This window comes from Nicotiana attenuata, unplaced genomic scaffold (assembly GCF_001879085.1).
Source record: "Nicotiana attenuata strain UT unplaced genomic scaffold, NIATTr2, whole genome shotgun sequence".
NCBI lineage: Eukaryota > Viridiplantae > Streptophyta > Magnoliopsida > Solanales > Solanaceae > Nicotiana > Nicotiana attenuata.
The window spans coordinates 10,785-27,585 of NW_017675056.1; the positions used below are offsets into that span (position 1 = coordinate 10,785).

General features: G+C 39.5%; 1 protein-coding gene across 1 annotated transcript; it reads left to right on the forward strand.

Annotated features, from left to right (window-relative positions):
- Positions 1 to 8,790: 8,790 nt before the first annotated feature.
- On the forward strand, positions 8,791 to 10,615 carry LOC109219610 (glutathione S-transferase F11-like). Its single transcript, XM_019384078.1, has 3 exons — positions 8,791 to 8,992; positions 9,214 to 9,262; positions 9,936 to 10,615. Exons 1-3 carry the CDS (start codon positions 8,846 to 8,848, stop codon positions 10,427 to 10,429), a joined length of 690 nt encoding a protein of 229 aa, XP_019239623.1. The 5' UTR covers positions 8,791 to 8,845; the 3' UTR covers positions 10,430 to 10,615.
- Positions 10,616 to 16,801: the final 6,186 nt, after the last annotated feature.

The window sequence follows — 16,801 nt, forward strand, 5'->3', positions numbered from 1 at the left end:
CATAGTTGTTGTAAGCTCGGCAATAGCTTGGCCATGATCGTTCAATTCCTTGTGCAAATGGATGACCGTGGGGTCACCTTGGGCACATTCGCTCGGCTTTGCCATGCCGAAGAGGTGTCGGCCATTCATCAAGTACATCACATGCCTCTTGGTAAGAAAGTTTCATAAAGTTCCCTCCGGCCAATTAGTTCACAATGCACTGATTCGTGGTGTTGATGCCCCGATAAAGGTCTGTTGTATCATCGCCTCGGTCATGTCGTTATTAGGGAACTCCTTCACCATTGTTCTATATCTTTCCCAAATTTCGTGCAAAGGTTCCGTTGGCATTTGCTTGAAAGCTAGAATCTCATCCCGAAGAGCCGCCATATGACTTGGAGAAAAGAACTTGGCAATAAATTTGTCCGCCAATTCATCCCATGTGGTGATAGAATGATTTGGGAGCCTTTCTAACCAGTCCAACGCTTTACCCCGAAGAGAAAACGGGAAAAGCCTCAATCTCAACGCATCCTCTGACACGTTTGTTTGTTTGCTGCCCCAGCATGTATCTACGAACCCCTTCAAGTGCTTGTATGCATTTTGATCGGAGGCGCCCGTAAAATTCCCTCTTTGCTCGAGCAAGGTCAACATAACATTTGTGATTTGAAAATTCCCCGCCCAAATTCGGGGAGGAACAATGGCACTCGCGTACCCTTGATTTGGAAGAACTCTTGGGACTGCTCTTGGCGGTGGCGGAGGAGGGTCTAGAATAGGATTGGTATCATTGACCTGACGGCCTCTACGTGGAACTTGAGGTAGGGGAACCTCTTCGGGCTCAAGATCATCTACCTCCTCCCCCACATCACGTTGCCAAGAGGGTCATTAGCATTTAAAGCCATAGTACATGAATGATCGACACAAACAAAATTAGTAAACAAGAAGGAAAGAGAAGGCAAACACAAAACTAACCAAACAGATAGTCAACACCGTAAGCTCCCCGGCAACGGCGCCAAAAAGTTGATCGCTGCCGACTCAACGCTACACTAAGGTAGGAAGAGCGTGTTGCAACAGCTTTTACCCGAATAGTGGTTCGGGATCGAATTTCCACAGGGAGCTAGTAGTGGAGTTGGATTTTCTGTCTAGTCTAGAGTTGTGTTTGTACTCCTAATGTCACTTCAAACATTTTTGGTTTTCTTAGATTTTTATATCTACTATTATAAAACTAATGAGTAAAACTAAATTATGCTACGAGAATATTGCTAAGTTGTATTTAATATAGAGAAAGGCACTAGGGTCGTGGCATTACCTAGGTGGCTAATTAACGGGTAGATGTTACTAAGGATAGATTGACATATTTGGGGCTTATGCTATAACCGTTGCACAATTGTACCCACTCTCACACCTCTCGGTAGAGAGAGTGATTTTGCCCAATTGACTCTCTCGAGACCAATTGGGTAGGTCAATTAGACCAAGCAACTAGGGTTCAAGTAGGGTGATTACTCTCTCGAGATTCAACCCGTTAATTGGGACTACCATTTCTCATGGGTCCATCCCAATTCCTTGTTGGGTCAATTTTTTGGGGTCATGGACTCTCTTTCTCAAGAAGAGTTAAACCCACAAAGCTAGAATCAGTATTTGCAACCACCAATGCTTAATTAAAACATAAAATCAACCCAAATAACAAACACCCAATATCAATCTAACCTTAGATGGCAACACCCATCAATTACCCACACTAGGGTTGAGCCACAACCCTAGCTAATGGGTTTAGCTACTCATGCTAGGTACAGAAATTAAAGAAATAGATGAAGGAGTAAGCATATTAGTTAATTACTAGGAAGAAACTACAATAATAAAGAGCAAAAGTGCCAAAAATGGCTACAATATTCGGTCTCACGAGCTCAGCTGCGTTCAGAACATAAAACTTAACCTAAAAATGGTAAAAGGTCCTATTTATACTGGGCTGGAAAAACTAGACAAAAATACCCCTGCGGGGTTAGCGCGGACCACGCAAACACGACCGTGGACCACGTAAAAATGCAGCGTGGCCGCGGTGGAAGTTGGCGCGGCCGCACAGAAATGAGCGCGGGCCGCATTGCCTGAAATTGGCAAAATTATGGCTTTCTGAATCTCTGCTCCGCGGACCGCGTAAAAGTGTAGCGCGGCCGCGGAGCCTGACCGCGAACCGCGAGAATCTAACCGCGGCCGCGTAGTATGCCCCCTTGAAACTGCCATCCTCTGAACCTCCTAGTGCGGCCGCGTTCACCTTTGCGCGGTCCGCACTAGGTTCTCTTTTCCTCATCTAACTTAGTCTTTGACACTTGAGCAGGTTTTACACCTTTTTGAGCGGATCTTTGACATTCGTCGTTTTGTCGATCAAACCTGCAAATCAAGTACAACTTGTGAGCATTTTGGGACTATTTTGTAGCAATTTATAACCAAAGCATAGGCAAGTACGGGCATAAAACACGTTAAAGTCCTAACTTATCAACATAGCCCCACATTAAAGACAATATCAAGTCTGCTGGCAGTAAGATGGAGAAGAGACCCAATAATGCGTCTATACATGGTTTTATTTACAGGAGAGCCAGATTCATCCATGTCCAGTCGAGTGGCAGTGGCAATGGGAGTATCAATTACTTTTGATGCTTCCATATCAAACCTCTTCAGAAGCTCCTTCATGTATTTCTACCGGCAGATGAATGTACCCTTTGTGGACTGCTTCACTTGAAGACCCAAGAAGAAGTTCAACTCACCCATCATGCTTATCTCAAAACTCACTTCCCATGAGTTTTGCAAATTCTTCACAGAGTGAATCAACTGTTGCCCCAAAAATGATATCATCAACATATACCTGAACGATGAGCAGGTTCCTCCCTCGTTTCTTCAGAAACAAAGTATTGTCAATTCTTCCTCTTGTGAAACCATTTTCTAAGAGAAACTTTGACAGTCTTTCATACCAAGCTCGAGGAGCCTTCTTCAACCCATACAATGCCTTGTCCAATTTAAACACATATTCAGGATGTTCATGACATTCAAAACCTGGAGGTTGCTTTACATAGACTTCTTCCTTAAGGAATCCATTCAGAAATGCACTTTCGACATCTATTTGGAACAGAGTGAATTCCATATGTGATGCAAATGCAATGAGGATTCTGATAGCTTCCATGCGAGCAACAGTAGCAAAGTTCTCATCGTAATCAATTCCTTCCTCCTGATTGTAACCTTGAACCACTAGTCTAGCCTTGTTCCTTGTAGTGTTTCCATGTTCATCAAGCTTATTCCTGAATACTCATCTGGTTCCTATGATTGTTCTATCTGAGGGTCTAGGTACCAGGTGCCATACATTGTTCCTTTCGAACTGATGCAACTCATCTTGCATGGCAATGATCCAGTCTGCATCCTTTAGGGCTTCCTTGATGTTTTTGGGTTCTATTTGGGAAAGAAAGGCTGAGAAGGCAAGTGAATTTCTGGCTTTTGACCTGGTTTGTACTCCTGAATCTAGAGGGGTGATTATGTTATCAAGAGGATGGGAGCTTTTGTGTTTCCAGTTGTGCACTTGAATCTCATTCGTAGAGGAGCTGGGTAAGTCTGACTGGTTTTCTTGCATTCTTCTCTTCGCAACCTGTGGAGTACCTTGAACTGCATCAACCACTCTTTTTTCAGCTTCAGTGGTTGTGATTGTGGCACCTGGTTCCTCTCCAGCTGAAGAAACTTCATTATCTTCACTTGGCTCTTTTACTTGACTAATCAAGTCTGCCTTTCCATTTGCCATATCTATGACTTCACCTGGAACTGACAAGGGCTCTCCATCTTGATCACACTTGTTACTTCTCTCACAAGAAGGATAGGACTCATCAAAGATTACATGTACACTCTCCTCTACACACTGAGTTCTCTTATTGTAGACCTTGTAGGCTTTACTTTGAGAGGAATATCCCAAGAAGATTCATTCACCACTTTTGGCATAGAATTTTCCAAGCTGATCATTTCCATTGTTGAGAACATAGCATTTGTACCCAAATGTTCTTAAGTGAGTCAGCTTGGGCTTCCTTCCATTCAGCAACTCATAAGGATATTTGTTCAAGAGAGACCTGATCATGCACCTGTTCACCAAGTAGCATGCAGTGTTAACAGCTCAGCCCAGAAGTTCTTCGTTATCCCACTATCGATCAGCATTGTCTTTGCCATTTCTTCAAGAGTTCTATTCTTCCTTTCCACAACTCCATTTTGCTGTGAAGTTCTGGGGGCGGAGAAGTTATGGGTAATGCCATTCTCGTTGCAAAAATAATCAAACTTGGCATTGTCAAATTCTGTCCCATGATCTGATCTTATGCAGGCTACTTTTGAATCCATCTTCACTTGAATTTTCTTCACAAATGCTACAAAAACTTCAAAGGTTTCATCTTTTGTTCTGAGGAACAAGGTCCAAGTGAATATGGAATAGTCATCCACTATCACAAAAATGTATCTTTTTCCTCCTCTGCTTTGCACTCTCATAGGCCCACATAGATCCATGTGAAGGAGATCAAGTGGTTTTGAGGTGCTGACATCCTTCTTTGGCTTAAATGAAGATTTCACATGCTTCCCTCTTGCGCAAGCATCACAAACTTTGTGCTCCATGAACTTTGATTAGGGCAGACCACGAACCAGGTCCTTCTGAACTAGCTTATTCAGTAGAGAAAAGCTTGCATGTCCTAGTCTTCTGTGCCACAGTTCAGCATCATCATCAACAGCTTTCAAGCAACTCAGATCACCACTTTGTAAGGATTCAAAATCAGCAACGTAGATGTTCTTGTATCTTTTGGCCACCAGTACCACTTCACCCGTTACTAGATTAGTAACTGTGCATATTTTTGACAAGAATTCCGCCTTGTTTCCTTTATCACATATTTGAGAAACACTCAAGAGACTGTACTTGAGGCCATTGACGTAGTACACATTCTCAATTAAGTGAGTGAGTGATTTCCCGATTTTCAACTCCAAGAATATACCCCTTTTTCCCATTGCCAAAGGATACGCTCCCTCCTTGCAGGGCTTAGTGAAAGAAAGTCCATGGTATTCCCAGTCATGTGCTTTGAGCATCCACTATCCATGAACCACTGTTGACTGCTTCCTTTCACTGTTCCTTGCACGAGGAAATCAAGAGTTAGTTTTAGGAACCCAAGCAAGTTTGGGTCCCTTGTAGTAGGCAAGAGGGTAAATAAGAGCTCTTTTAGTCCATGCAGGTAACATGCGTTTTATATGGGTGGCACCTTGTCCCTTTTCAGTAGTTACTTTTTCAGCAAACACTTTGTTTTTCTGAAGAGACTGGACCCTAGCTTGGAAATTTTCTTTGAAATGCCCATTGTTCCCACAGTGGGTACACAACCAATTATCCGGTACAGTAACATACTTATTATGGGGGTTGTAAGGAGTTCTCTCCCTTTGAAACCCTATTCCCTGCATGTTTCCACTATTATTAACATACATGGCAGTAATAGCTTCCGAGGACCAGGTCCACTTAAGGGACTTCTCAAGATCATTTTTTACTCATTCCAGTTCTGCTTAGAGCTGCCTATTTTTCTCAAGTTCAGCACACAAACTAGTTCTCACAGCATTTAACTCGTTTTCAAGCTTAATGTGTGCCTCACTAGCTACCTCTTTCCCTTTATCACAATTTCCAGGCCTACACTCAGCTCCAAGTTCCTCTATAGTTTCCCTCAAGTCTATAATCACTATTAAGAGGTCATCTCTTTCCTCCTCAACAACAGTCACTTTCTCCACTAAGGCATCCTTTTCTTTACTTAAGTTCTCAATGGTTTCTTTTAAGTCAACTACTACTACCACCAGATCATCTCTTTCGTGTTCTACACTAGTGATTTTCTCAGTTAGAACCTTCTTCTCATTTTCCAGGTCATCTATAGTTTCCTTCAAATCAACCACACAAACTATCAAGTCATCTCTGGTTTGCTCAGCTTCTCGTAATTCTATGGTCAAGGCATCCTTATCATCTACAAGACTATGATATGCATCGATTAATACGTTGGCAAATGACATGAGTTTCTTAGGAGAGTAGGATTTTAGATTTCTCTGTACATCCCTGAAGTTTACCTTATCATTGTCATCATCTTCATCACCGTCTGATTGAGCCATTAAAGCAAATATTGAATCATATCATTTCCTTCACTTTCAACTGCCATCATGGAACTATCACTTGTATCAGTTTCTTCTTCAGACTCACTTGAGGAATCTCCCCATGCTGCAAGAGCTTGCTTCACAATGTTGTAAGCGGCATTCTTCCTTTTGAAGCGTTTGTCAGGAACCGGGTTCCTTTTGGTTGCTTTATCAGGGTTGTACTTGAAGTGTTCTTGCTTCAAGAGAGGACAATCTTTGATAAAGTGCCCTGGCTTTCCACATTTATGACAAAGGTCATAATTCTTTGGTCTGCTGGAATTGCCTCTCTTTGGTATCCCTCCATTCCTTCTGACCATTTTTTGAAATCTTTTGGTTAGGTAGGCCATGTCACAGTCCTCCTCACTTGAGTCATTGCCTTCAGCTTTGAGTACCAGGTTCTTTTCCTTCTTTGGTTCTCTTCTTTCACTGTCCTTCTTCTTCTTCATTTCGTAAGTTTTAAGATTCCAACTAGCTCATCTATGGTTAGGGTCTGCAGATCCTTTGCCTCAGTAATGGCATTTACTTTACTCTCCCACGAACTAGGCAGAACACTGAGAATTTTTCTCACAAGCTTGTTCCTAGTAATGATTTCATCGAGCGAGTGTAGCTCATTTATGATGGAAGTGAATCTTGTGTGCATATCTTGAATAGATTCATCGTCTTTCATCCTGAAGAGCTCATACTCAGTGGTGAGCATATCAATCTTAGATTGCTTTACTTGAGTGGTTCCCTTATGTGCTGTTTGCAAAGCTTCCCATATTTCCTTGGCGGATTGACAAGCTGAGATCCTGTTGTATTCATCAGGTCCTATACCACACATCAAAATTTTCTTGGCAAGAAAATTTTTCTCCACAGCTTTCCCATCTGCATCATTGTATTCCTTTTTGGTCTTTGGCATCGTCACTGGAGGATCTCCGACCTTCTTCTTTGGGAGATAAGGACCATCACATATAACATCCCACAACTCAAAGTCTTCTGCCATGATAAAATCATGCATTCTTGTCTTCCACCACCCATAGTATTGCCCATTGAACCTGGGTGGTCTATACGTAGACTGACCTTCTTCAAAATTTGGTGGAGCACCATAAGGATCCTTCCTAGGTGTTAACTTGATAGAAAGAACCCGCTCTGTTACCAATTGATAGGATATATGAGTCCACCAAACTATATAGAGATCAGGTCCTCTATGAGTTTCTACTGAGAATACTAATGAAACAGTAAGTAAATAAGACAGGAAGTTACTTACGTGGAAAAATCCCTGCTCAAGGGAATAAAAAACCACGACCTACACTGGTAGGATTTCAACTTCACTATGAGCAACTTTAGATTACAACCTATGCAATCTAGGAATTAAACTCTTAATCCCTCACTAACTTGTAATACACCTATTACAAGCCACTTTGCAATACACCTATTACAAAGACTTCAACTCATGACTAACTCTAGTTACGACACAAACACTAAGGGTTTATGGTTTTACAAGGGGTTCCTAAACACGCTTCTAGATAAGCAAAGTAGAAATTACAATGAAGAGCAATTACAAAGTTACAACTCAACTAATGATAACAAAATACTAGCTTTAGGAACTGGTCCGTAGTAGGGTTGTTCTTTGTTCTTGATGCACTTGAGAATTGAATGCTTGATCAGTGAACGGTTGGAGTGCTTGAATACTCAAGTTGATTCTCAAGTGTTCAAATGATGTTTTGTTGTAATGTTTTATGTTAATACAACATAGATGACATCACTTGAATGATGTAATCACTTGGTAGGTCAAAAGAAAAGTGACCGCAGAACTGTGCTACATTGTTCTGTGTACAGTGCATGCAGTCACTTTCCAGCTGTAGACAGTTGACTTCGTATTGCTGTCAGGGAAACACAAGGGTATCAGGTCCCTGTTCGGATTCTCTATCTTCTCAAATTGTAGCAGTTCTCATTAGTTGGAATCTGTTGATTTGAGTTGTGTACCAAGTGAGTCAGGTTCCTTATCTGGTTCTTTGATAGTAAGTTTGTTAGATCATCAAAACATAAAGCGAAGGCATTGTAAACCTATAAAAAAATAAAAAAAAAAAATAAAAAGGACAAAGAAGCCTTCTTTTCCCGAAACAAATTTCTTAATGTGAATTCTTGTATGTCGGACCAAGATATTGTTCAATGTTCATAATATGTTAAATCTGAACATGAGTATATCAACGAATCTGGAAATGTTATACGTTATTTATGATTATTATATTCACATAAAAGAAACCTAAAATATTGTTAAAACCGAAATACATCCATTTTAATTAGTCCTTCCGTAAGTGATGAAACTTTCCACTCAACCGCTGGTTGTTGCTAGTCTTCACGTGCCAACCACCAATACAAAAAAATGCGGTTAAGTAAAGTCATCAAAATTTGGTACACTCATATTACCATCAAGTACAAACTGTATAAGCACTTCCTACGAGTATAATTGAAAAACAAGCAGTCAAATTTAGTAGCATTATCTGCGGTCCATCTACAAGATACAAGAAGTAAATAACATGACCTATACAAGAACCTAGTTATCACATGACAACCCCCACTACAATTTTTGTTATACCTTTATTTTATCTTTTCTTCCCATGCAAATGACTAGTCTATTTAAGGAGAAATTATAGCTAGTCAATAATCGATAAAGAAAAAGAGAATTGCACTTTTCAACCTAAGGTGTTAAATTTCACAAAAAGAAAAAAATATGGTAGTGAAGGTGTATGGTTCAGCAATGGCTGCGTGCCCACAGAGAGTCATGGCTTGCCTCATAGAGCTGGGAGTTGATTTTGAGCTTATCCATGTCGATCTTGATTCTCTCGAGCAGAAAAAACCTGAATTTCTGACTTTACAGGTATACTTTTATTTCTTCTTGTTTTTTTAGTCACCAGTAATACTATGTGATAAACTAAAAAAATTAATAAGTTTAAAGAAAAAAGAAGAACAAGGTATTAGACAATTAAATTAATTGTTCTACTAATTTTCTGCATTTGATGGGAAAAAAATATTTCTGCATTTGAGCTATTACTATTATATATAAACTACTTGCTTAATGTCTTCGTCATTTTCTAGCAGCCATTTGGACAGGTTCCAGTCATTGAAGATGGTGATTTCAGGCTTTTCGGTAACAACCTATTAGCTTTGCATGACTTACGTTGTAAAAGAGTTGCTTGCATAAAATATTTTCTCGTCTATACATAATACATTATACATATATATATACACACATTTAAGCCAAGTTCAAACACACTACCACAAGGAAATAGTAGGCGTAAAGGTGCTCTGCATCGAACAAAACCTAAGCGGAAAAAGGTCAAATTTTGTCCCATCGTATTCTTCTTATATATTGAGCAACTTTATTGTTCGTTAGACTTTCGGTCTAATATTTCTCCTGCAATTAGGAAAAATATTAGTTTTTAGTTTTTTTTTTTGACTCATACCGAGCTTCAACTTGAGCATAATTTTAAACTATAGTAAAAAGTTGAGAGGTAAATTTAGACTTTTTTCTCGAAGAATTTGGATACATGGAGTCCGCCTTCACAACAGAACTCCGGTTAGTGATAAAAGAAAAGACGAGATGATTTGCCAAGTCCAATGTTATTAATGGACCAAAAAATTAACGGAAAACAAAATTGAGCAATTTCAGATAATCAGGAGCAAATTTGTCCCATTCCCAAACTTAAATCCACCTTTTCAGAATCATAATATACACCACTACATGCAATATAGAAATTATACAGTAATTAAACAAGATATTAACGGCTATTTAACTTCTCAAAAAATTCTATATTTTTCAGAATCGAGAGCAATAATAAGATATTATGCAGCAAAGTATGAAGAGAAGGGAACCAAACTAACAGGAAAAGCATTGGAAGAGAAAGCTGTAGTAGATCAATGGCTAGAAGTGGAATCCAACAACTTCAATGACTTGGTATACAACATGGTACTCCAACTCCTCGTGTTTCCTAAGATGGGACAGAACAGTGACTTGACACTGGTACACAAATGTGCCGACAAGCTAGAGAAAGTCTTCGACATCTATGAACAAAGGTTGTCCAAGACTAAATACCTAGCAGGAGATTTCTTCTCACTAGCTGATCTCAGCCACCTTCCTAGCCTTAGGTTTCTGATGAATGAAGGTGGTTTTGCACATTTGGTTACGGAGAGAAAGTGTATGCATGGTTGGTATTTGGATATTTCAAGCAGACCTGCTTGGAACAAAGTGTTGGAGCTGATGATGAAGAAGAAATCAGAGATGTCGGAACCCCCAGTTAAAGAAGTAAAACTTTAGGAAAACTAACAACTCTTATAAGCTTTCATCTAGATTTCATTTCAAGCGGCCGGCTCTAATAAGTTTGGGATTGAAGCACAATTATTTTTGTTGTATGTTTCAACAAGAATATAGTCAAAAATAAAATTGGATTTGATATATCTATTGTGATGTAAAGGGAGACAAATTTTAATTTTAATTATGAGTTTAAGTTATGTAGACATTGACAGGTGATATGTTATACCATCACTTAAGTTGCATACCTGCAATAATCAGTAACTCTAAATAACAAATAATATTCATGAATACAGCAGTACAAGCGCCTAAAATCAGGGCAGTCCAGCTGTACGCGCATGTATTCGCGCTGTTGTATTCATGAATACAGCAGTAAAAAGCGCCTAAAATCAGAGCAATCCAGCTGTATGCGCATATATTCACATGTATTCGCGTCATGTATTCATGAATACAGTAAAGGTAATCACCTTAAGAATATGTATGCCCAGCTGTCTAAGAGAGATGAAAAACATAAATAGCATATTTCATGCCTCATGGTAGTATATACCATAAATACTTATTTTGCTAAAAAATATGAAAGGTAGCTATAGAAAATAATATTTTCAAATAATTTTGATTTATAATAAATAGGGTGCATACCTTGCTATAGGGGTAAAATTTCCTTTTTATTTTTCGTATATAACTTGTTATACCATATTTTTCTCGTAGTTTGGTTCCCATTTGTTGGTCAAAATAGCACGGTATAGCCAGTTTTCGGACTGGTCATTCAAAAATAGCCAGCGTTTACCAAGTCAATGAAAAATAGCCACTATTTTGCTGCAACAGAGACCGGTCCAGCATAATATACTGGAGTTCGGTGCACCTGTGTATGAACTCCAGCATATTATGCTGCACCGGTATACTTTGCTGGCTCCAGTATAATATACTGGAGACTGGAGCACCGGTGCTCCAAATTCCAATATATTATGCTGGACCGGTATACTTGCTGGAACTCTAGTATATTATGCTGGAACTCCATCATATTATGTTGGAGTTCCAGCATACTTATCCTGGAACTCCAGTATAATATGCTGGAGTTCAAGTATACTTATGCTGGAACTCCAGCATAATATACTGGCGTATTTTTCCGGGTTTTGAACAGTGTTTTCGCTCAGATTTATCTTTACATGAAAAGTGGCTAAATTTCGATTACTTTTGAAACTGGACTATTTTTGAACGACCAGTTGTAAATCTGGCTATTTTTTAATTTCACCCCATTTATTGTTGTCAACTATGGGCTTTTTACTTTTTCCAAAAAGTCCAACAGATCCATTTGATAAGGGACAATATGGGCCTTAAAGAGAGCCCATTTAAGTTTATGGGCTTTCTTTCATTTGACATACTCATGACCCAGATAGGTATCATCAACTCACGTTTATCACTTGGAAAAAAAAAAATTGTAAGGAGGGAGCTCACAAGTCACAACTATATAAGTAGATCCACCAAACCAGCAGGAAATTTAAAAGAAATTTTAGTTTCGATAACAAACAATTAGACAGTATTTCAGGGACATATGAAATCCTCATCCCAGGAGAATCTCGGTACACATCCGCTGCTCAGAACTCAAAGATTACTCCATAATATAAGACCTTTGACTTATGTGTGTCACACATCAGATCTTTTTGATTGAATTATCTCGGCTTCTTCTCCTTTTTTATTCTTTTGTTTTAGAAGTCATATTTTTTCTTTCTTCATAAACTGGGAGTAGCATTCCATTTCCAACTGAACTGTACTAGAAAATATCAAAAACTGTATTTTGGGTTTTAATTAGGAAATGAATAAGTGGAGAAATAGCAAAACTCTCATGGTTACAATTAAATCCAAAAGAAAGGGTATATTCAAACATCTGCAGGTCTCTATACAAGTCTTTCTTTTAAGCATTTCTGATGTTTTATACTTCAATACCACACAAGAGGAGGTTATTTGTGTGGTACTCAATTTTCGCTTAATTAAACTATAGAAAGACCTGGTTCTTCTATGCGTTCCAACTACTACTGTTTGCATAATAATGAGTACAGAAAATAAAGAACACAGAGATTTTTACGTGGAAAACACCTGGCTCAAAAGGTGAAAAAACCACGACCTACTACTCAGTAGGATTTTCCCAAACTTCCACTAAAATCACTGAGCCAAAACAACATTTACAAAACTCTTTGTAAACCTAAGGATTAACTCTAATCCCGTTGTGGCACACAGCCTCAACTGTTACGACAACTTCAATTTAACACTAACTTGAAACTCTAAGTACCTAATACAATTGCTTCTATGAAAGCTGAAAGGTACAATGTAAAATCACCTACTACAATTGAACTAGAATAAAAGATAGACACATGGAACTGGTTCTTCTATCTCGTTCAAGTAGCTTCAGGATTGCACACTCGAATCACACATCAATTGCTTGCAAAATCGCCTTGCTCTTTTGCTCTCAATTTAAGTTTAACTTCTGCCTATGTGTGTTACCTGTAAAAGAGAACAACACTGATATTTAATGGGTTAGTAATCAGAGTTTGACTGGAATTCAATTACTATTCTTCTATCGTGGAAGAGTTCATAGTGATCTCAAACTCTAACACTATCTTCTTCCTAAACTGTGTTCTCTTCATGTAAGGATCTTTCTCTCCTTATCCAATATGCAACCTTTTCTATCAGATCAGGAGATATTGCTTCTTGATCAGTTAGATTTATCTCCTTCACGTGCATCTCACATGTATAGGTTGATCATGACTATGCTTCACAAGATGGACCTGGTCCATGACTGAGTTCTTTTGTCAATCTTCAAAACTTCACCTGTTCTTGGGCTAACAAATTCCCCCTTTTTGATGATGACAAACTCTGTGCTTTTTACTTACTTGGATCCTGTAAGAACTCAGCTTAACCATCAATACAAAGTTTAGAAAATTCACTTATCATCAATGACCGGGTTAATTAGGTTATAAACATCACTTATTCAAAATGTGTAAAGCACAATATCTCTTCCCCCTTTTGGCATCATCGAAAAGTTGCATACAAAGTATGAGTCCCTGATTTTAATAAGTACTCATGGCCAGTAGGGCAACTGCAAGTGCAATCATGGATTAATCATCAGTAATCAAGCAAACATATTTAAACTGTCAAGGAAAGATTAACATAGAACAAGAGCAAAAACAGTAGATATCATTGATAGAGAATATGTTGCTACCACAATCCACAACCAGAAAGCAAAAAACATTTAAAACCTGAGCAAAAAGATAGAAAAATCCCTAATCTTGGTCACTGAAGGTACTAAACAGGTTCAGGAGACAAAAGCTAGAATTCCTAAGGCTTGGGGGAGCTAGAGGGTTGGTTTTCGGCTTGGAGAAGATTCAGCATATTATGAAGAATCCCATCATTCTTCTCTTTTTCCTTGGTAAGCTCAGTTCTAAGAGCATCCCTCTCAGATTCCAACTCTGTCACACGAGCCTTGAGCCTAGCTATCTCAGCGTCCTTGGCTTCACATTCCTGAACAAGAGCCCTGACTTTCCTGTTGATAGGAGTCTTCTTGGATGAACCAGGTTCATTTGGGATGGCACTCACTAAGTAGTCATAAGCAATCAGAGTGTTAATGCCAAAGTGATCCTTGCTTGAGGATATTTCCCATTTCTTCAGAGACACATTGTACCTATCCAGAATCGTAGTCAGAATAAAGCTATAGGGAGTAGCATGAGCCTTGGAGCCATTGATGACCCTGTCCAGTAGCTTGATGATGAGTGCAGGCCAATTAATTTGCATTCCTCTTTCCAGGCACTCCGTCAGCGCTAAGTCCATATAATTTGCAATATGCCTTCTCTCCTGCCTGGGCAGTAGGCACTTGTTGACAAACTCAAAGATGACTTTGTGTTGTGGCCTCATTTCACTCTTCTGCATAGCCCTAGCCTCATTTACATCTTCAGCATCACAGAACCTCCTGATTATGTCAAGGGCAGTAGGAAGGGAGTCCAGACAAGGCCACATTTGCCTTGTATAGTCATCAAACCCTTCAGAGGGTATGCCAAGAATCTCTCCCAGTTTTTCTGCATCAAAGGTCACTTGAACTCCTTTCACCAGGCTGCTAACCTTGCCATCCTTAACCTCTGCATTTGCCATGAACTCAATGATTTCATTCCTGGCTAGTCTTCCATCCATCTGAAGGACCATGTCCTTCCACCCCTGAGCAGCCAAGGCATCTACCAGTCTTATCATTCCTGGTTCCACCAGGTCTTTCAGCAATCTACCCTTCAAAATTTTCTTTTGCCAAACATGGCAAGCCTGTCTTGATCACCATCAGGCTCATCTTCTTGTTCTTCTCCACTCCATTCCTCATCTTCAGAGATTCTTACTTGTTTACTTTTCACTGCAGACCTTGTCCTGTGAGCTAATGAAGGTTCAGCAACTGCAGACACAGAAGAAGACTTCTTGGAAGAAGTCTTTGGCTTTTTGGGCTTGGGGGTCTGAACCTCCTCTGTTATAACCTTTTCTTGATGGACCTGTTCCATCTCCTCAAATTCAATAGCCTCTGAGGACTCTGCAACCTTACCTTTTCCTTTATCCATTCTTTTCTTCTTACTTTCAGCTAAGGCCTTTTGTAGATCAGCCTCACTCTGTTTTACCCTGCTTCTTGTGGCTCTTCCCTTTGGAAAGGAAGTGTCAGTAGGTGTTGGGGATGAAGCCTTTCTTTTCTTAGAGGGTTTAGGAGCACTGGGGACTTTTGATGTGTTGGTTCTTCTTTTCTTTGGGTCATAACTCGCCCCAACCTTTTTCAAAAGGTCTGCTAGGGTCTCTTCAACTGATGAACCAGGTTCATCTCTCTGTGAACTTAAGTTAACCAACCCTTCAACAGCTTCACCAAAACCACTTCCCCCTGACTTCTTGCCACTCTCTTCTACATGTTCTTGTTCAATCCCACAGATAGCAGGCACAGCCAAACCAGCACTGGGTGAATGATCAACCACTCTTTTCCCATTTCCCCTCTCTTCACCACATGCACCCTCTCTCTCTTTTTCTTGTTCAGATTTCTTTTTACCTCCACTCCTTCGTAACTCAGGTAATTCTACATCCCTGATAGGCCCAACCAGAACAAACCTAGTTTCTAGATTTTCAGACAAAGTAGAACTTACCTTGGAAGGGGATTTTTGAGACTTTTCAAAGTCAGAAGACCTAGGTCCTTCCCCCTTACTAGAACATTTGTATGACTCAGAATCAGAGTTGGAGTCAGAGTCTTGGACCTGGCTTGCCTTCAATTTCTCATTTAATTTCCGTTTGAGAGCCCCAGACGCTACTGTTTTTCGAGCAAGCATTTTCACCCTTCTCAGCCTGGGTTTGGGAGATGTACTGGTGGAGGAGGAGTAGATGAATCAGAGGGAGTGGGATGTGGAGGAGTTCCAGGATTGTCTTGTGGGTTTGTCATGATCGCTGGTTTCTTGAGAGAATTGGTGAGTTAGAATTTTGGAGAAGAAAGCAAATGAAAGTGAAGAGGGATTTTTGACGGTTTAGAATTATGGAGATGGCAGGAGGTAATGATGTGTATTTACAGAGAAATACACATTTAATGTATAACGGCAGTTTTAGCAGTGGTCAATTAGAGGTCTAATCAACCTGAAATTGCAGGTTTGAATGATCGGTTAAGCTTCCCTAGATTTTAGGCAATTTTGTGGTTTAGAGTTCTAAGGCTGACGGAACTGGTTCAAAGCTAACAGATAGAATTTTCAAAGGAATTGAACAATTGTAGGACTTCTGCTCATGATTTAAATATTATATTTCTAATTGTGCAGAGTGTAGAAAACATACCTTAGCTTTCAGATGAACCCATACTGATGAACCAGGTTCTTCATTTGGAATTCTCTTGAACATGCCTCAATTTACCATAATAGAGAATATTTTGTAAGAGATCAGTGAGTCATATTAACACATGTCACATGGAGTATACTAATTACAGTATGAAGCTGAGTAAAAATTAATCTAGATATTTACACAAGTTCAAATTTCCTAGCCAAAAAAAAAATCTTTTTTTTTTCATTCTGTCATCAAAAATTATGTCATCAATTTTTGATGACTCAGTGAGTCATATTTATTTACTCAGTGAGTCATATTTATTGACTCAGTGAGTCATATTTATTTACTCAGTGAGTCATATTTCCGCCACCACCAACGGAACCTCCAAAAATTATGTCATCAATTTTTCGGTTGGGAGGAGGTTCCGTTGGTGGTGGCGGAAAAGAAGATTGTTCATCACCGCTTCCGGGAGAAGCAACATCCTCCGCAAGTTCCGCTATCATTTCTTCATAAGCTTCGTCTATCTCCGGTTGTGATTCTGCAAGTCCAAAGTTTCTTCTTTCCGAGCGGATC